Here is a 15,314-nt window from a genome sequence, read left to right on the forward strand (position 1 = left end):
AAACATATGCTGTGCAGATGTTTCTTCCCTGCAGCGACTGTGTCAAGCAGCAAGGATGGACCGGCTTCCGGCAACATTCTTACCATTTGCAAGGTTAGATTTGAGTACTGGCTTATTGCTTGGCTTCTTCATGATGCTAGAGAGCCCCACATGGGCAGATATCAAATTGTTTTATTCACCAAAGTATACCCAGGACCCTGGCACAGCCTGCACATGCAGCTTTTACTGAATGAGTGAATGGAATGAATGAGTGAATGAATGAATGAAAGGCATATGAAAGAATCCTCTTGGATTCTGGCTCTGCTTTCACTAGAAGTGCAGGCCTTCTATGAACTCTTTGAGACCTTAACAGGGTAGAGCCTCCTCTGCTCTCAGTCAAACAGACCAGTTCTTTCTCAAGTTACTGCCTGATCCTCCAGACACTTCCATGGCTTGCTGAAACTTCTCAGTATCAGTCATCCACTCAGGCCACCTGCCCCTTACTCATTGGTCCTTTCAAGCTGCTAACATGGCTTAACTTCCTACTCCCCTCCCATTTTGGGGTCAAAGAATTGATGCTGCAAAGGTACTCTTTGCTCAATGCCATAAATTCTTCTTATCTCCTGGGAGTAAAGGTCGGGAGCTCATCTCTTCCACTTTTACTATTGAGGTGACAGATCAATGGGATATTTACTGCCACGTCACAGGATGGCATCTGTTTGCTAAAATAACCTTGAGGCAATTGTGTTTCCTCCTGGAGAGCAGGCACCACAGCGGCCTTATTGACCACCATATCCCCAGTGTTTAGTACTGGACTTGGAACATAGCAGATGCTCAATAAATATCAGATGAAGAAGGGACAGAGGGAAGGAAGAGGGAGGAAAATCAAGATCAGAGTGGCCCAGTTTCTCACAGAGTGGTTCAGAAAGAAAGAGGGTAACCACTTTATATCCATTAGAATGTGTGTGTTTTTTAAAAAGAAACAGATTTTGGTGAGGATGTGGAGAAATTGGAAAAGTTGTACATTGCTGACAGGAATGTAAAATGGTGCAGCTGCTGTGGAGGACAGTATTGTAGTTCCTCAAAAAGTTAAACATGGAATTACCATATGACCTAGCAGTCCACTTCTAAGTATATACCCAGAAGAATTAAAAGCAGGGACTTAGATATTTGCACGTCAATGTACATAGCAGCATTATTCACAAGGACTGAATAGCCAATAGGGGTGGGGGGAGGACTAAATGTCCATCAATAAATGAATAAATAAAATGTTGCATATACATACAATGGAATATTATTCAGCCTTAAAAAGGAATGAAATTCTAACATGTGCTACAACCTGTATGAACTTGAGGACATTATGCTAAGTGAAATAAGCCACCCAAAAGAACAAATATTGAGTGATTCCCACTTATATAAGGTTCCTAGAATAGTCAAATTCATAAAGACAGAAAATAGAATAGTAGTTACTAGAGGGATAGGGAGGGAGGGGAGTTATTGTTTAATGGGTTCAGAATTTCAATATGAGATGATGAAAAAGTTCTGGAGATGAACTTTTCCATTCATAGAGTGGTGGTTGCACAACACTATGAATGTATTTAGTCCCACTGAACTCTACACTTAAAAATGGTTAAGATGATAAGTTTTATGTTAAGTATATTTTACCACAAAATTAAAGAGAGAAAGGAATAAATGAATGAATACATAGATAAATAAATAAATAAATAATGGTAGCTACACTTTTCCAATTTTCCAGGGACAAGAAAACAGTGATATCTCCGATGTGTATCAGAAATGGTAAGGACTGAATAAATAACTGTTCATTGATTAAATTGTGTGTTTTCCCCCACAGTTGAACTTTTTTTAAAAATTTAGGTATAGTTTACTTATTTGTCTACATACAAAAAAGATTTCTTTTCTGAAAATAACCAAACATAAACACTACTCAATAGAGTTGATGTGATACGGTCAACGCAAGAATGAAAAGAAAACAAACCTTAAGTACAACTGTGCATCTTTTCTGCTAATCCTTACGCTTGCATCAACCATTGCCCAACAAAACTCTGATTTTCACCTCAGAACAGAGAAACACTTCTTGCCGATTCACCCTGGTCCTTATGGTTGTGAGTCGCAGCTCCAGGCTTTTGGCAGCTTTGCCAGGTGTCACCGCTTCTATGGGCTGTCTGTTCATCAAGGCTCAAGTCCTTTCTCAGACAAGCCTTTTCTCTCAACAGACCACATGCTTTGGCCATAGACCCGCCCACTCCCTCTGTCACCCAGAAAAGGAAGAAAGAGCTGCTGTTTATCCACTGGTTGCCAAGAATCTGATTACAGACACAACATGAGCTTCGGCAGCATGAATGCCTGTGGAAGCCTTTTCCAAACAGATGCGACTAAGTTATCTTTCTTCTGGCCGGGGGTTTCTGTCTGCACCGAGATAACTGAGTGTGGTATTCACAGATGAGTTAAAGGACACGACTTCCTTAGCAACCATCAGATACACACTGGTTTCTAACTCTAAACTACTAACAGCTTGCTTTTTCTTTTTCTCCTAAATAGATCACATCCTCTTTCCTGTTCTGGACCCAAACTTTCTAAAATATACATTTGAAAAACACATTAAGTTACAGCAGAGCTTTGCAAGGGAACCATGCGCAACAGTAAGGAAGAATGAGGAAGCCCTTTTTGTACTGACAGGGAACAGTCTCTGCCAATCTGCTGTGTGGAGAAAGCCAGTGCAGATCTGTAAGGGTCTTGCGAGCCCTGATGATAACTCCCCCCAAATCTGTGCTCCTGTCTTAGGCTCAGGCTCTGTCCATCCCCAGGCATTACCCACAGACACCTGGGATGACATAGGGACTATAGTTCTTCTGGGGTTTTCCTCTTTAGGGGTGGGAAGTATGGAGCGACGGGTGAGACGGGTGGTCAGTGATCACGGAAAGCTGAGTCCCGTTCCTGGCTCAGCTGTTGTATTCCGTATCCATACAAACAGCTTTCTCATTCTTCCTTACTGTTGCACGTTATTCCCTTGCCAAGATCTGCTATATACCGTGCGCGGTTCCTGCCTGGGAGCAGGGGCCGTGGAAAGAGCATCGGACTGAGGACAGAAGGTGTAGAGAGGCCTCTCCCCCTTCATGGGGCTCAGTGTCCTCTGCCAAACTCGTGGCATGAAGCCCCACCCCGTCCCCAAATGGTGTTGCAAGGCTTCTGAGCCGAGGACGGGTAGCAACGTTAACCACTCGCTCTGACACATGTCCAATGGCCCGTGAGTCTTGCTCACGGCGGAAGCAGATCCAGACACTATAAAATCAAACGGCTCCTAGACACAGATCTTCATGAGAAGGACTCCAGGTTCTGCCAACACATTTTAATCACTGGAGGAGCCGTTCCTATGCCCTCCCTCATCGATGGAACTGGGTTGCCACAGAGCCATCACTTCTCCCTGCGGGCCCTGGCGGCAGCCCCCTCAGGCCTGAGTGCCCAGGGGAGAAGCATTTCAGCAGATGTTTTGACTCCTGCCCCATAGTCCTGCCCACAGGGTTGCAAGAACTCCTGCCCGAAGGGGTGAGCAGAAAACCACAGGAAACAGTGACTGGTTCTGAGAATATGTCACTTCCTGCTTCTGCAGAACCTCCAGAGGGCAGGAGGCCGTAAGAGGCTCCACCCATGGGTGGGTGGGGAGTAGAGGGATAGGGTGGGTCAAGAATCCCTTTTTCAGTTTTTCTGGTCAGAGAAACTCACAGCCCCTTCCAGCCCCTCCTGGGCCGCCTCAGGTGCACCTGCGGTGGTTCTGAGGAAAGACAGGAGCCGGGTGAGGCCTGGCGAGGGCCCAGAGGGAGCCCGGCGCTCAGAGATGCTGACAGGGCTGGGGTGGGCCTTGAGTGGGTTACATGTTTACCGCGCGCAGTGGAGGCCTACGAGAAAGGCTGGATGGTCCCCCAGTCAGCGGCTCCTGCATCTAAACGCCACCTCCCAGAATGTCCTGTAGAGACCAGCACCTTGCCCCTCTCCCTCTAAGACAGGGAAGGATGGGACGTCGGCCCAAGTTCACACAAATAGCAGGGGTTCTGCAACCCAAGCTCACCTGAACCTCAAACGGCAGCCTGAAGGTGAAAGGAGAATGCCTGGGAGGCCATGAGGCCTGGGGCTGTGGCAGGAAGGAAGCTTGGAGGGAGGAGGGAGTTAAAACCGAGAGAAGAGTGAGCGTGGCCCTTTTCCTGAAGGCCCAGGAAGCTGTTGGCAGTTTACTCAGGAGAGCAACATGGGCAGAGAGGGTTTGGGAACATTCTGGGTGCTCGGGAGCAGGCTGGATGTAGGGAGCAAGACCAGAAGTAGGATGACCGGTTACAAGTGCTGAGGCACCACTTCTGGAAAGCAGCACCTGGCAGCTTTTAAAATGCACAGCCCCTCACGACACACGCCAGTCATCCGGAAACTTGGAGCTGGCGGGGCGGACAGCATTGGCCTGGGAGCTTAGATGGAGGGTGTGTGTGTGTGTGTGTGTGTGTGTATGTATGTGCTGGCGCTGGCGGGGCGGACAGCATCGGCCTGGGAGCTTACATGGAGGGTGTGTGTGTGTGTGTGTGTGTGTGTATGTATGTGTGTGCGCGTGTGTATGTGTGTGCGTGTGTGTATGTGTGTGTGCTGGGGAAACAGGGTTTTACCCTTTGGGCAAAGTCAAATCAGAGAAATATGGGGGAGGTAAAACAGGAGGGAAATGATTGGTTTTCAGAGGGTTAGTTCCTCTCTGACACCCAACAGTCCAGGGCGAGGCCAGCGGTGCCACCCAGTCACTCACCAGTCCCAGAGGTGAAGCCAGGCTGCTGGAAGTTGTAGTTCTTAATTTCACTGTACCACCGATCAGCCACCTCCTGTCCTGTAGGGAAAAGACACTGTTTAAAACTCAGCAGCAAAATCAACCCACTCCTATTCCTTCCATCTACTCCCACCAACCGCAAGCCACTCACCCCACAGTGAGGGGTCCGATAAAGCACCCAGGAGCTGAAACAGGACTCCTGCCCAGGGGCACACCGGAGCTCAAGAGGCGGCCCTGGGGGTTCGGGGAGCCCTGGCCTGGGATCACCCGCATCTGTTCCTCGCCGGCCACGAACTCGCCGTGGCATCCTAGGCAAGGCCTTCCCCTCCCTGGGCCTCCGTAAAGAGGGTTCCATGCAAGGCACTCCAGGGGCTTCTGATGATGTTCCTGGTGTTCCTGAGCCCGCCCTCCTCCCACCCCAAGCCTGGCTCCCGGAATATCCACAGGAGGGAAGGCAATTGGGCTGCCGGGCCCGGGTCTCCGAGGCAGGCAGACGGGGCCTCACTGGGAGCAGCCCCCGGCCTAGATGTGCTGATGGGAGAAGCGCACAGCATTTCCCTGGGAGCTGCGGATCTCAGGGTCAGAGCTAGAAGGAGCCTCGGAGCTCAGAGCAGAATCGCAAGCTTGAACGTGTGCTCACGTCACCTGGGGCTCTTGCTAAAGTGCAGCAGGTCTCGGGGCAGCCTGTGAGTCTGCATTCCTAACAAGTGCCCAGAGGCTGCTGCTGGCCATGCACCACGCTCTGAGCGGCAAGGAGGGCCTTCGAGAGCCGTGGCCACACACCGGCCTCGTCGGGGAACGTGTGAAAGCTGCTGATGCCTGGGACCTGCCTCGAACGGATGGTACATGTATCTCTGGAGGAGAGACCCAGGCCCTGGTGTTTTTAAAAAGCACCGCAAGATCCCATGTGCAGCCAGCGTGGGGACCGCTGCCTTAGCGGCCACTCACCCAGCCCCCCCTCTCTGTCGAGATGGGAAACTGAGGCCAGAGAGGGGAAGGGCTTGCTCAAGGCTCCCCAGGGAGCCAGTGCAAGGCTGGGAGGGAACCTCCTCTCCTGCTGGCTCTTTCCCATCCCTCTCCCTCCTCCCCTGGGCCCGGCAGGCCCAAGCCCAGGCCGGGGAGGCGGCTGCAGGCTGTGGACTCCTGCCTTCCCCGGGAGCATGTGCATCCTCTCCCGGAGGGGCCCGGAGCGGGGGAAGCTGAGAGGACACGCTGGCCTCCCCAGGGAACTCCCAGGAATGTGAGGCCCGGGAGGGAGAAGGCTTCGGGGAGGGAGGCAGTGCTCGCCAACATTTTTCCTAAAAAGCCAGGACAGGGCTGTCCGACCAGGAGGCTCAAGGAGGTCTGGCCCGTGTGGCGGGGTCGCCACTGCAGGCTGAGCCGTCAGATGAAGGGCTGTCTTGCCCATGATGGTGATTTTCTTTCCGACGTGTTAAAAGCTCTGCTGTGCTTTTCTGGTGAGAAAGTTAATACACCAGCTCTGGGAAACAATCTGTTTTAGAAGAATGTGACACAAGTAACATTCTTCTGCAGCTGGGGATGCTGGGGAGCGGGGTCAGGGGGGCCTGCCAGAGAGGCCTGCGGCCGCACCCTGCTCCGCGGCTGGGAGCTCCTCCGAAAGGGGGTGCGGGCAGTCCGGCTCCTCTCTGTGTCCCTGGCAGCAGCACAGGCCTGGCCCCACCAGGGACGCTACCCTCAGCCCCGGAGTGCGGAGCTCGGTTCCTCTCCGGCTCTGCTCTGCCTGTGGTGCCCATGGCTACACGCGGAGGGAGGGCCCCAGGGGCTGGAATGCGGGCTGCCAAGGCCGGGCAGGGGGCAGGGGAGCCGAGAAGGCGACCCACCTGGCTGATCGTAGGATGCCCAGGCCAGGTTCTCCCCGCACTGGCCGCGGCTGGACTCCGGGCTGTGCTTGAGGATCCGCGTGCTGGCCAGCGCCTCCGAATACCTGCGGGGGGGATGGTGTTTCTCAGAGGAGCAGCCCAGGGAGGCCCCGAGGTGAGCCCTGAACCGGCAGCGTGGCCGCACGTCCTTCCGGGGCTCGGGGCTCGGGGCTCGCAGTGCAAACTGGGAGCGTCCCTTCTGAGCAGCTCTCCTGAGCCCCAAACAGCCCATTTTACAGAGGAGCAAACTGAGTTCAGAGGAACAAAGGGGCCTGCGGAGTCGTTATTCAAGCCTGAGTGATCCTGCCCCCGAAACGCATGTCCCTCCAGCCCCCCAGGGCCCCGCTGACTGCAGCCTCCGCACCCGACCGGCCGTCACCCCGGGGCGCAGGGCACTCACTGCTGAGCCTCCTGGTTGAGCTTCTTGCACAGCTTCAGCGGGGGGACGCCATGCTGCTGCCGGTACTCGTTGTGGGCCCGCAGGACCTCGTTGTTAAACTGCTTGGAAGCTGCAATGATTCCGAATGGAGACTCAGTGCAGGGAGAAGACCCACCGGGAGTGTGATGGCACCTTCTCAGCCGATGGCAGGCCCCTCAGCCCCAGCCAAAGGGACAATGTGAGGAGTGCTCCACCCCTCTGCCCCCTGTCTCCCTCCCTCCACCCCTCTGCCACCCTGTCTCCCTCCCTCCACACCTCTGCCACCCTGTCTCCCTCCCTCCACCCCTCTGCCCACCCTGTCTCCCTCCCTCACACCTCTGCCACCCTGTCTCCCTCCCTCCACCCCTCTGCCCACCCTGTCTCCCTCCCTCACACCTCTGCCACCCTGTCTCCCTCCCTCCACCCCTCTGCCCACCCTGTCTCCCTCCCTCACACCTCTGCCACCCTGTCTCCCTCCCTCCACCCCTCTGCCCACCCTGTCTCCCTCCCTCACACCTCTGCCACCCTGTCTCCCTCCCTCCACCCCTCTGCCCACCCTGTCTCCCTCCCTCACACCTCTGCCACCCTGTCTCCCTCCCTCCACCCCTCTGCCCACCCTGTCTCCCTCCCTCACACCTCTGCCACCCTGTCTCCCTCCCTCCACCCCTCTGCCCACCCTGTCTCCCTCCCTCACACCTCTGCCACCCTGTCTCCCTCCCTCCACCCCTCTGCCCACCCTGTCTCCCTCCCTCACACCTCTGCCACCCTGTCTCCCTCCCTCCACCCCTCTGCCCACCCTGTCTCCCTCCCTCACACCTCTGCCACCCTGTCTCCCTCCCTCCACCCCTCTGCCCACCTGTATCCCTCCCTCCACCCCTCTGCCACCCTGTCTCCCTCCCTCACACCTCTGCACATCTGCACCCATGGATTATGCAGGGCCCTGTGGCCCATGTGAGGGATCTGGGTCTTTACCCAAAGCAGTGGGAAGCAACTGATTGGGGGCAGAGGAGTGAGCTGGTGAGATCGGTGTTTCTGAAAGTTCCTGCTGGCTGCTGAGTGGAGGATGGGCCAGGGGTGCAGAGCAGATGTTGTGGTGGGGTGGGGGTCCTGGGCAGTGAGCAATGGGACTTCTGAAAGAAAATGTTTGAGGGAGACTGGCTATCTCAGACTGGACCTATGGTGCCTGGTGGGGACTGGGCAGGACTGGAGGTGGGCGCTCAGAGAGAGGGGCCGGGGTGGAGGGGCCCCACACTGGGCTGGTAAAATCAAGAAGACAGGGACAGATGAAGAAAAAGGACCAGGAAGGACAGCATTGGAAGTGAATGAGGGGAGAGTGTGGAAAAGAATGTGTTGGCGTTGGGTTCAGAGGTGCATTGAGGGATGAAATGGAGCCTGTGGTCAATGGGGTCATGACCTTAGAAAGGGCAAGGTCTGGGCGGCTAGGATTAGGGAAAGAATAAGTGGGTGAAGCCAGGTCAGGCAAGGTCAATAGTGGACAGAAGTCACATCAATTTGGATCTGAAATGGGACCCCATCCATCCAACACCCCCCATTCATCTCTCCACCCTTCATTCATCCATCCATTGATCTGTCCTGTCAGCAGCAGCAGCATCCCAATCCCAGCCCACCCATCGGTTCCTGTGCTCTCTGAGCACCTCCTCCGTGCCAGGTCCCGTATGGTGTGCGAGGTGCCCAGGGACAAAACGGCCACGTCCTGCCTCCAAGAGCTCACACTCGGAAGGGAGACAGCCTGCAAACAGACACTAGCAAACGGGGCGACAGGGCCCCGGTGCACAGGTGCAAGAGGAACTTGACAGGCAACCTAACGCGGTCTGGGGACTCAGGAAGGAGGTGACCCCAGAGAGGAGGCCCCAAAGATGCCTGGACAGCAGCAAGCCAAGCGTGGACTGTGAAGGCCCTGAGTGACAGCTGTAGGGATCTGGGAGTGTCCCTCCGTGGGAATGGGTGAACTGGGTGAGTCAGGAGTGAGGGCTTTAAACTGAGCTCGTTCCATTGGGCAGGAGCCTGTCCCCAAGGCCTGGCTGAGGGCAGGCAGGGAGTAAACTGGAGAATGAGAGAAGCATCAGGAAGCCTCAGTTATTCCTGCCATTACCCCAGGTCACGTTCGTCAGCTGTCCTTCTCCTCGGCTGTCTTTTCTTTCTTTTTTTAAATATATTTTATTGATTTTTTACAGAGAGAAAGGGAGAGGGATAGAGAGCCAGAAACATTGATGAGAAACATTGATCAGCTGCCTCCCGCACACCCCCCCACTGGGGATGTGCCCGCAACCAAGGTACATGCCCTTGACTGGAATTGAACCCGGGACCCTTGAGTCCGCAGGCCGACGCTCCATCCACTGAGCCAAACTGGTTCTGGCATCCTCTGCTGTCTTTTCACCCCAGGCGCTGAGCAGATGAGCCATCAGGGAATCCCTTCCCCTCTCTCAGCCCGATCCCCGTGTCTCCTGGGCCTTCAAATCAAACTCACTGGGCCGGGGAGTGGACTTGAGGGGAAGAAGGCCAGAACTTGCCCTCGGAGCTTTTGGCCGGATGCCAACCCAGGGGAGATGAAGGCACCTGCCAGTGGTGGAGGCAGAGCTGTCCCAGGGGCTTTCTTGAGTTGAAGAATGAGTGGTACTGACCCCGAGGGCTGTGGAGCCCAGCAGGGCAGTCCGGTGAGGCCCAGGCACAGCGATGTGGGCAGGACAGGGACGCGAAGCCTGTGGACAGGCCGCCCCGGGAGCCAGGGCCGGGCTGCACTTGGTCCGCAGGGCTGTGGGCCTGCAGTCTCCTTGGCAGAGGGATATTTATAAGGCTGCTAAAAACTAGGTCACTGCACTCCCAGACTATGGGAAGTTAAGAGAGATAAAAGTGAAAGTTCCTGTGCTCGACCTAAGCTCGCTGCCTAGAAACCAAAGCCAGTCATTGTCCACACCAGGCCCAGTTCCCTGGGGCAGGGTTCCCAGGAAGGGGTCAGGACAACTTCCTGGAAATCATCGAGGGAGCCCTCCCTCCCCACCCTCTGGGAGGCACTCCCACCCCCTCCGAGGAGTCCCCTCCCAGCACAGCAGACAGTCCCAGCCCTGGTGGCTCCACACAGCAGGGCCTCAGCCTCAGGGAGACAAGAGATCACTGGTGACCACACCCAGCAAGAGGCACACCCCACTTCTGTAGAAAAGCCCAAGGACAAAGATAAACATCGGGAAAAGAAGGTCAAAGGAAACCTACCCATCCCTGCACGAGGCAGGGAGAGCCCTCACGGCCAGCCCTCAATGGGGAGAGGGATTATGTCCTCATAGGGGGACCCACGGAGCTCGGGGTGCCGGCCCGGAATGAGGGGGGTCCTTTCTTCTGCACGTTGGCAACCACTGTGGGTGCCGGGCTGGGCCCCTCTCATTTACTTCTCACCACCATCTGTGGGAGCTGTCCATGTTTAAAAGGAGGAAACTGAGGGTCAGGAGGGGCGGTAACCTGTTCACATTCCCCCAACTGGCTCAGGGGCAGGCCCGTGAGGAGGGAAGCACTGTCCTTCACCCCACACCGCCTCCAGGGGATACAAGTCAAAGGACGTCACAGAGACGGAGGGACTGGCCAGACCTGGAGGAGGGTCGGGCTCAGTGAGCTTGGCAGCTGCCTTCAAATCTCTGAGGGGAGAGGGGGGGGGGGGGGGGGGGGGAGAGAGGAGAAAAGAACTGAGGTTTCAGACCTGCCTAAGGGGCCCCAGAGGCGAACCAGGGGCTGCAGGAGTAGAAGCTCCAGGGGCAGGTCTGGGGCTCAAGGTCGGAGCTGCTGGGAGGTGGAAGGGGCTGTCTGGGCTGGCTCCCTGGGGCTGAGGGTGAGGGAAGGGGCAGGGCTAGGCTGCCTTCGGGAGTGGAGGGCACAGGCATCTCAGCGGGGGCTGGCCTGGGGGCTCTCGAAGGTCCTTTGGGGCCTGGGCTTCTAAATGCCAAAGGCTCCAAGGAGGTCTGTGCCCTCCTCCCGCCTGGCTGTGGGCTAACACAGGCTCCCCTCTCAGCATCCGTCCTCCTCTGAGGCCTCCCGGAGCCCAGCCTGACTCATTTCCCTCCCCACTCCCGCCAGAGGCCCAGGACGGTCAGAGGCCGGGGCAGGAATGTAGACAGGCCCCTTCTGCCCCTTGGCAAGAAGCTGGTGTGAAACACTTTTGCCAAGTCCCCTCACCAAACCAAAACCTAGTAACTAACCCAATTGCAGTGACAGCCCCTCCCCGGACTGGAATTTTAAACCAATCAGTCTCGAATTTCCTGATCACTAATGGGACAAACTGCCTGATAAGCCCTGCTGCTTCCCCCTCAGGGGAGAGGACCCTGCCTAGAGGAACACACCCTTTTAAGTTCTTAGTCTCGCCCTCTTTATGCCTATAAAAACCTCCCATTTGTACAACGAACTCATCGGAGCACCCTTCTAGTTGCTAGAAAGCAATGAACCCATGAACTGCTGACTAAAGCCAATTAGATCTTCAGATGTACTCGGTTGAATATTGTTCTTTAACACTGGAAACTGCCCCGGTCCCACCTTTGGGTTAAAACTGGTTTATCAGGAAGGAAGAATACAAAGTTGAGGGGGGAAAAAAGAAAGGAAGAAAGAGCAGCTTCTGTTCCAGGAAATTCAAGAGGCAAATACCAGCTCTGCCTCTGACCAGCTGTGTGATTTTGGTCAAGTTGCTTAATCACTCTATGCCTCATCCCCCCCAACCCCCCACCCCCTCATAGAAAAATAGAGATAGCAGTGTCCACCTCACAGGGCTGTTATGAGAATTAAAAGAATTAATCTAAGTCACCGCTTTAGAACAGTTCTGGAACACAGTGAACAGTTACTCGGTGTCAATTATAACGATATCATTACTAACAAAGCCTCTGGCTTGGGGAGACATTGTCCCATCGGATCCCATCCCTGATTTCCACGGGAGCCGGACTGCTGGTATTTGTATTAATCTTTTCTTAAAAAGCGTATTTTTATTGATTTCAGAGCGGAAGGGAAAGGGAGAGAAAGATGGAAACATCAGTGATGAGCAAGAATCCTTGCTCGGCTGCCTCCTGCACACCCCACACGGAGGATCGAGCTTGCAACCCGGGCATGTGCGAGAATCCTTGCTCGGCTGCCTCCTGCACGCCCCACACGGAGGATCGAGCTTGCAACCCGGGCATGTGCCCTGACCGGGAACTGAACCGTGACCCCCCGGTTCATAGGTTGAGGCTCAACCACGGAGCCAGGCCAGCTAGGCTCTATCCATCTTCGATGACCTCTTTCAGCACCTCTGAGCTCATCAGATGTTTGCTGAGTGAATGAGTAAGCAAATGAATTGGACCATAGTCTTCTCTTTACAGATGAGGAAGCTAGAGTCTTTGGGAGGACATGTGAATTTCACAATTTCACACAGTGAGTCCACATTCGAGCTAGATCTAAGAGCAGCCTCCTCTGTTTCAAATCTCTCCTACTTTCCACTTTGCGTGTACTTCCCTTTCCCTAAGCAAGAATGGTGGTTGATGGTTCCAGGCTGACCCTGTGCAGATAACAGTCACTGAGGGACTGAAGGAGCCAGGGCAGCCCGTGTCCATGCTCCAGCCCTGCCTGTGGCCGGCCACTCAGGCCTGCCTCTCTGGGTTCCACATCCCCAAATGTGCGAGAAGGAAGTATGACACCTGTGGTTTTCAAAATATCTTCAAAGCAGGGAAACCCTTTCTTTGAACTTTCCGCCCCTCCCCCACCCCAGCCCCAGCAAAATCAACAGATGAAAATGGAACAGCTGGAACCGATGTGGCCCACACAGCCACACCCTGCAGAGGTGTCAGGGCCCTGCTCAGTAAAAAATTCCTGGGCCAGTTGGTCCCTAAATGCTTTCTGCCCTGATGGCAGAGGTGGGTGGAGGGGACTTTAAGATTTTTAGAGGGAATTAGAGGGTGTGCAGAAGTCCCTACTGAGCCAGATTCCAGGCTGAGAAGGAGGCAGGAAGCAGGTGGCAAGGGATCAGTGTGGTACGGGAGAAAGCACACATCTGGGAAGTCAGAGAGCTGGCCTCAAATCCCAGTTTGTCCACCTACTGGTCAAGGTCTGAGTTGGGCATGGTACTCAACCTCTATAAATCTACACAATTGATAGTAAGTAGCTCCAAGCCTGGCATGCACCAGGAGCTTAACAATTGGTCGTCACTGTATTAGGGACTAGAGATTCCCACTGAGCCCAAGGCCTGCGCTGAGGGCAGATTGTCTTTCTCTGCCCCCATCACAGTTGCTGCAAACTGAAGCCCAGCAAGGTGGGCGATGGACCTGGAAGTCTGCACACTGGGCTGAGCGTCTCCTGGAATTAAAGCTGTGTTGGCGCAGTCACAGTTTTCCAGCAATGCCTACCAACCCCAAGCAGCTCTGTGGTATCTCTGAGGTTTAAGATTAAAGAGAGACGAGCTCCTATGAGGAAACGAGGGCACAGAAGAGACAGGGACAGCTCCTTACAACGGTCTTTATGAAACCACATCAAGCCCCTTATGGCTACACATTTGTGAGCGCTACGGGCTTTGCAGCGCAGACCTCCGGCTGGTGGCCTGGAGCTACAGGTTGGGCCTGGGCTACCTAGAAAGCTCACTTTCTCTTGGAGACCCTTAGGGGAGCCAGGACTGTCCTGGGGGCTCCCAGTCTTTGGGAGAGACAGATATAATGCATGTGGCTATGAGGGAGAGAGGCCTGAGCCAGCATTCTGGAAGGTCCCTGGTTGTGTGTGGGGGGTGGCACCTGCCTGAACCAGCTCTAACCTGCCCTCTGCCTCTGTCCCCTTCCTCTGAAACCTGCTTGATTCTGTATCTTCAGTCCTAGGAGGTGTCACCACCATCTTGCACCCAGACATACCTGTGGCCCTGTCCTCTCATTTATAAGTTAGTCACCAAAACTGGCTTGAGGGTACCACCTCCCAAACCCATCCTCTCCTCCTCTGCGGTTCCTTAGAGCCCCTGTCATCGGTTGCCTGATAACGGCAGCACCCCCTCCCTGACCCCCACCTCTGCCCTCTTCCCACCTGATCACTCTCCTGCCACCGTCAGTGAACACCTTTCTATGGCATTGCAGGTCTCAGGGATAAAGTCCAAATTCCCAAGCCTCTCTGGAGTTTGACCACCTCCTCCAGGAGCCTCCAATAGCCCTTTGCAAAGGAGACCTCTCCTTCCCCTGAGCTCCCACTGCTCTTCACCTGCTCCTGTCTAGTGGCTTGAGTCACTTCCCACCTCTTACTGAAGCATGTGATGCCTGTCTCTCATCCCCAGATGATTTGATTCATTGATTCATTTCACAATCCAAATAAACACTCCTGAGGACCGGGTCATGCCCTCCACAGCACCGAGTCCACCGTACAGAGCTGACAGATGGTGGAATGGATGGGGGGAAAAAAGGAGGGAGAGAAGGGAGCAAGAAGGCAGGGAGAGATGGATAGATGAGTGAACAGATAGAAGAGCGAGCACTCAGCTGACAGCAGGGCAGGAGAATTGCTTCTCAGGGGAGGAGCTGGAAACCACTGATTAAAATGTGGCTTTAGAAAATTTGTGGATTTTCTCTTAACCTACAGGGAAAGGAATTGATTCCTTAAAGTGCTCACTCACATCTGCCATGCTCTTGCCCCATCACCACCTACCGTCATGAATTTTAGCTTCATGACGACTCCTGTGTCACCTTTCCACACTGTGAAGGACCCAGGGGATCGTTTGGGCCACCTCACTGTACAGTTGGGAAAAGAGCCTTGCTCAGGATCACACAGCAAGTGGTGAGCACAGCCAGGGCTGAAGGCCAGACCTGTCACTACGGGCAAGGCAGTGTAAGGCCAATGTCAGGGGAAGGCATACTCCCAGCGCGTGCCCATGAGGCTGGATCTTGAGGACAGATTCCAGAAGGGACCCAGCTTCACCCCCCTCAGGCTGACACCCCAGCCTCCACGAAGCAGGACTTCTGTTCAAGCTGTTCATTAAGGGCCTCCTGTGAGGCAGTAGCTATGCCCAGATAGTCAGGGCCCCTGTCTGGCGGCCAGGAGTGAGGTGTCTGTGGGAAGCAGGTCTATAGCTGGGCAGTGTCCCAAGCTGACTGTGTAGGGGGAGGGGGGCAGCAGCCAAGAAGAGACCTGCCCTCCTTCTAGGCGGAGGGGAAGCCAGGGGTGGCCTCTCAGCCCCGAAGTTGAGTCTACCAGGATGGGGAAGATTTTACACCTCAGAGAAGTGGAAGAGGCAGAG

At 54.7% G+C, this 15,314-nt stretch overlaps 1 protein-coding gene across 1 annotated transcript in view; it reads right to left on the reverse strand.

Annotated features, from left to right (window-relative positions):
• Nucleotides 1-15,314, reverse strand: part of LOC106724364 (Golgi-associated plant pathogenesis-related protein 1) — a 36,021-nt gene that overhangs the window by 7,502 nt on the left and 13,205 nt on the right. Inside the window, exons 2-4 of the mRNA XM_014531457.1 lie at nucleotides 7,076-7,184; nucleotides 6,637-6,740; nucleotides 4,778-4,855 (exon numbers count right to left, since the gene is read on the reverse strand). Coding sequence (XP_014386943.1) covers nucleotides 4,778-4,855; nucleotides 6,637-6,740; nucleotides 7,076-7,184 — 291 coding nt within the window. The remainder of the gene's footprint in view (nucleotides 1-4,777; nucleotides 4,856-6,636; nucleotides 6,741-7,075; nucleotides 7,185-15,314) is intronic.

This window comes from Myotis brandtii, unplaced genomic scaffold (genome assembly GCF_000412655.1).
Source record: "Myotis brandtii unplaced genomic scaffold, ASM41265v1 scaffold806, whole genome shotgun sequence".
In the NCBI taxonomy this organism is placed as follows: domain Eukaryota; kingdom Metazoa; phylum Chordata; class Mammalia; order Chiroptera; family Vespertilionidae; genus Myotis; species Myotis brandtii.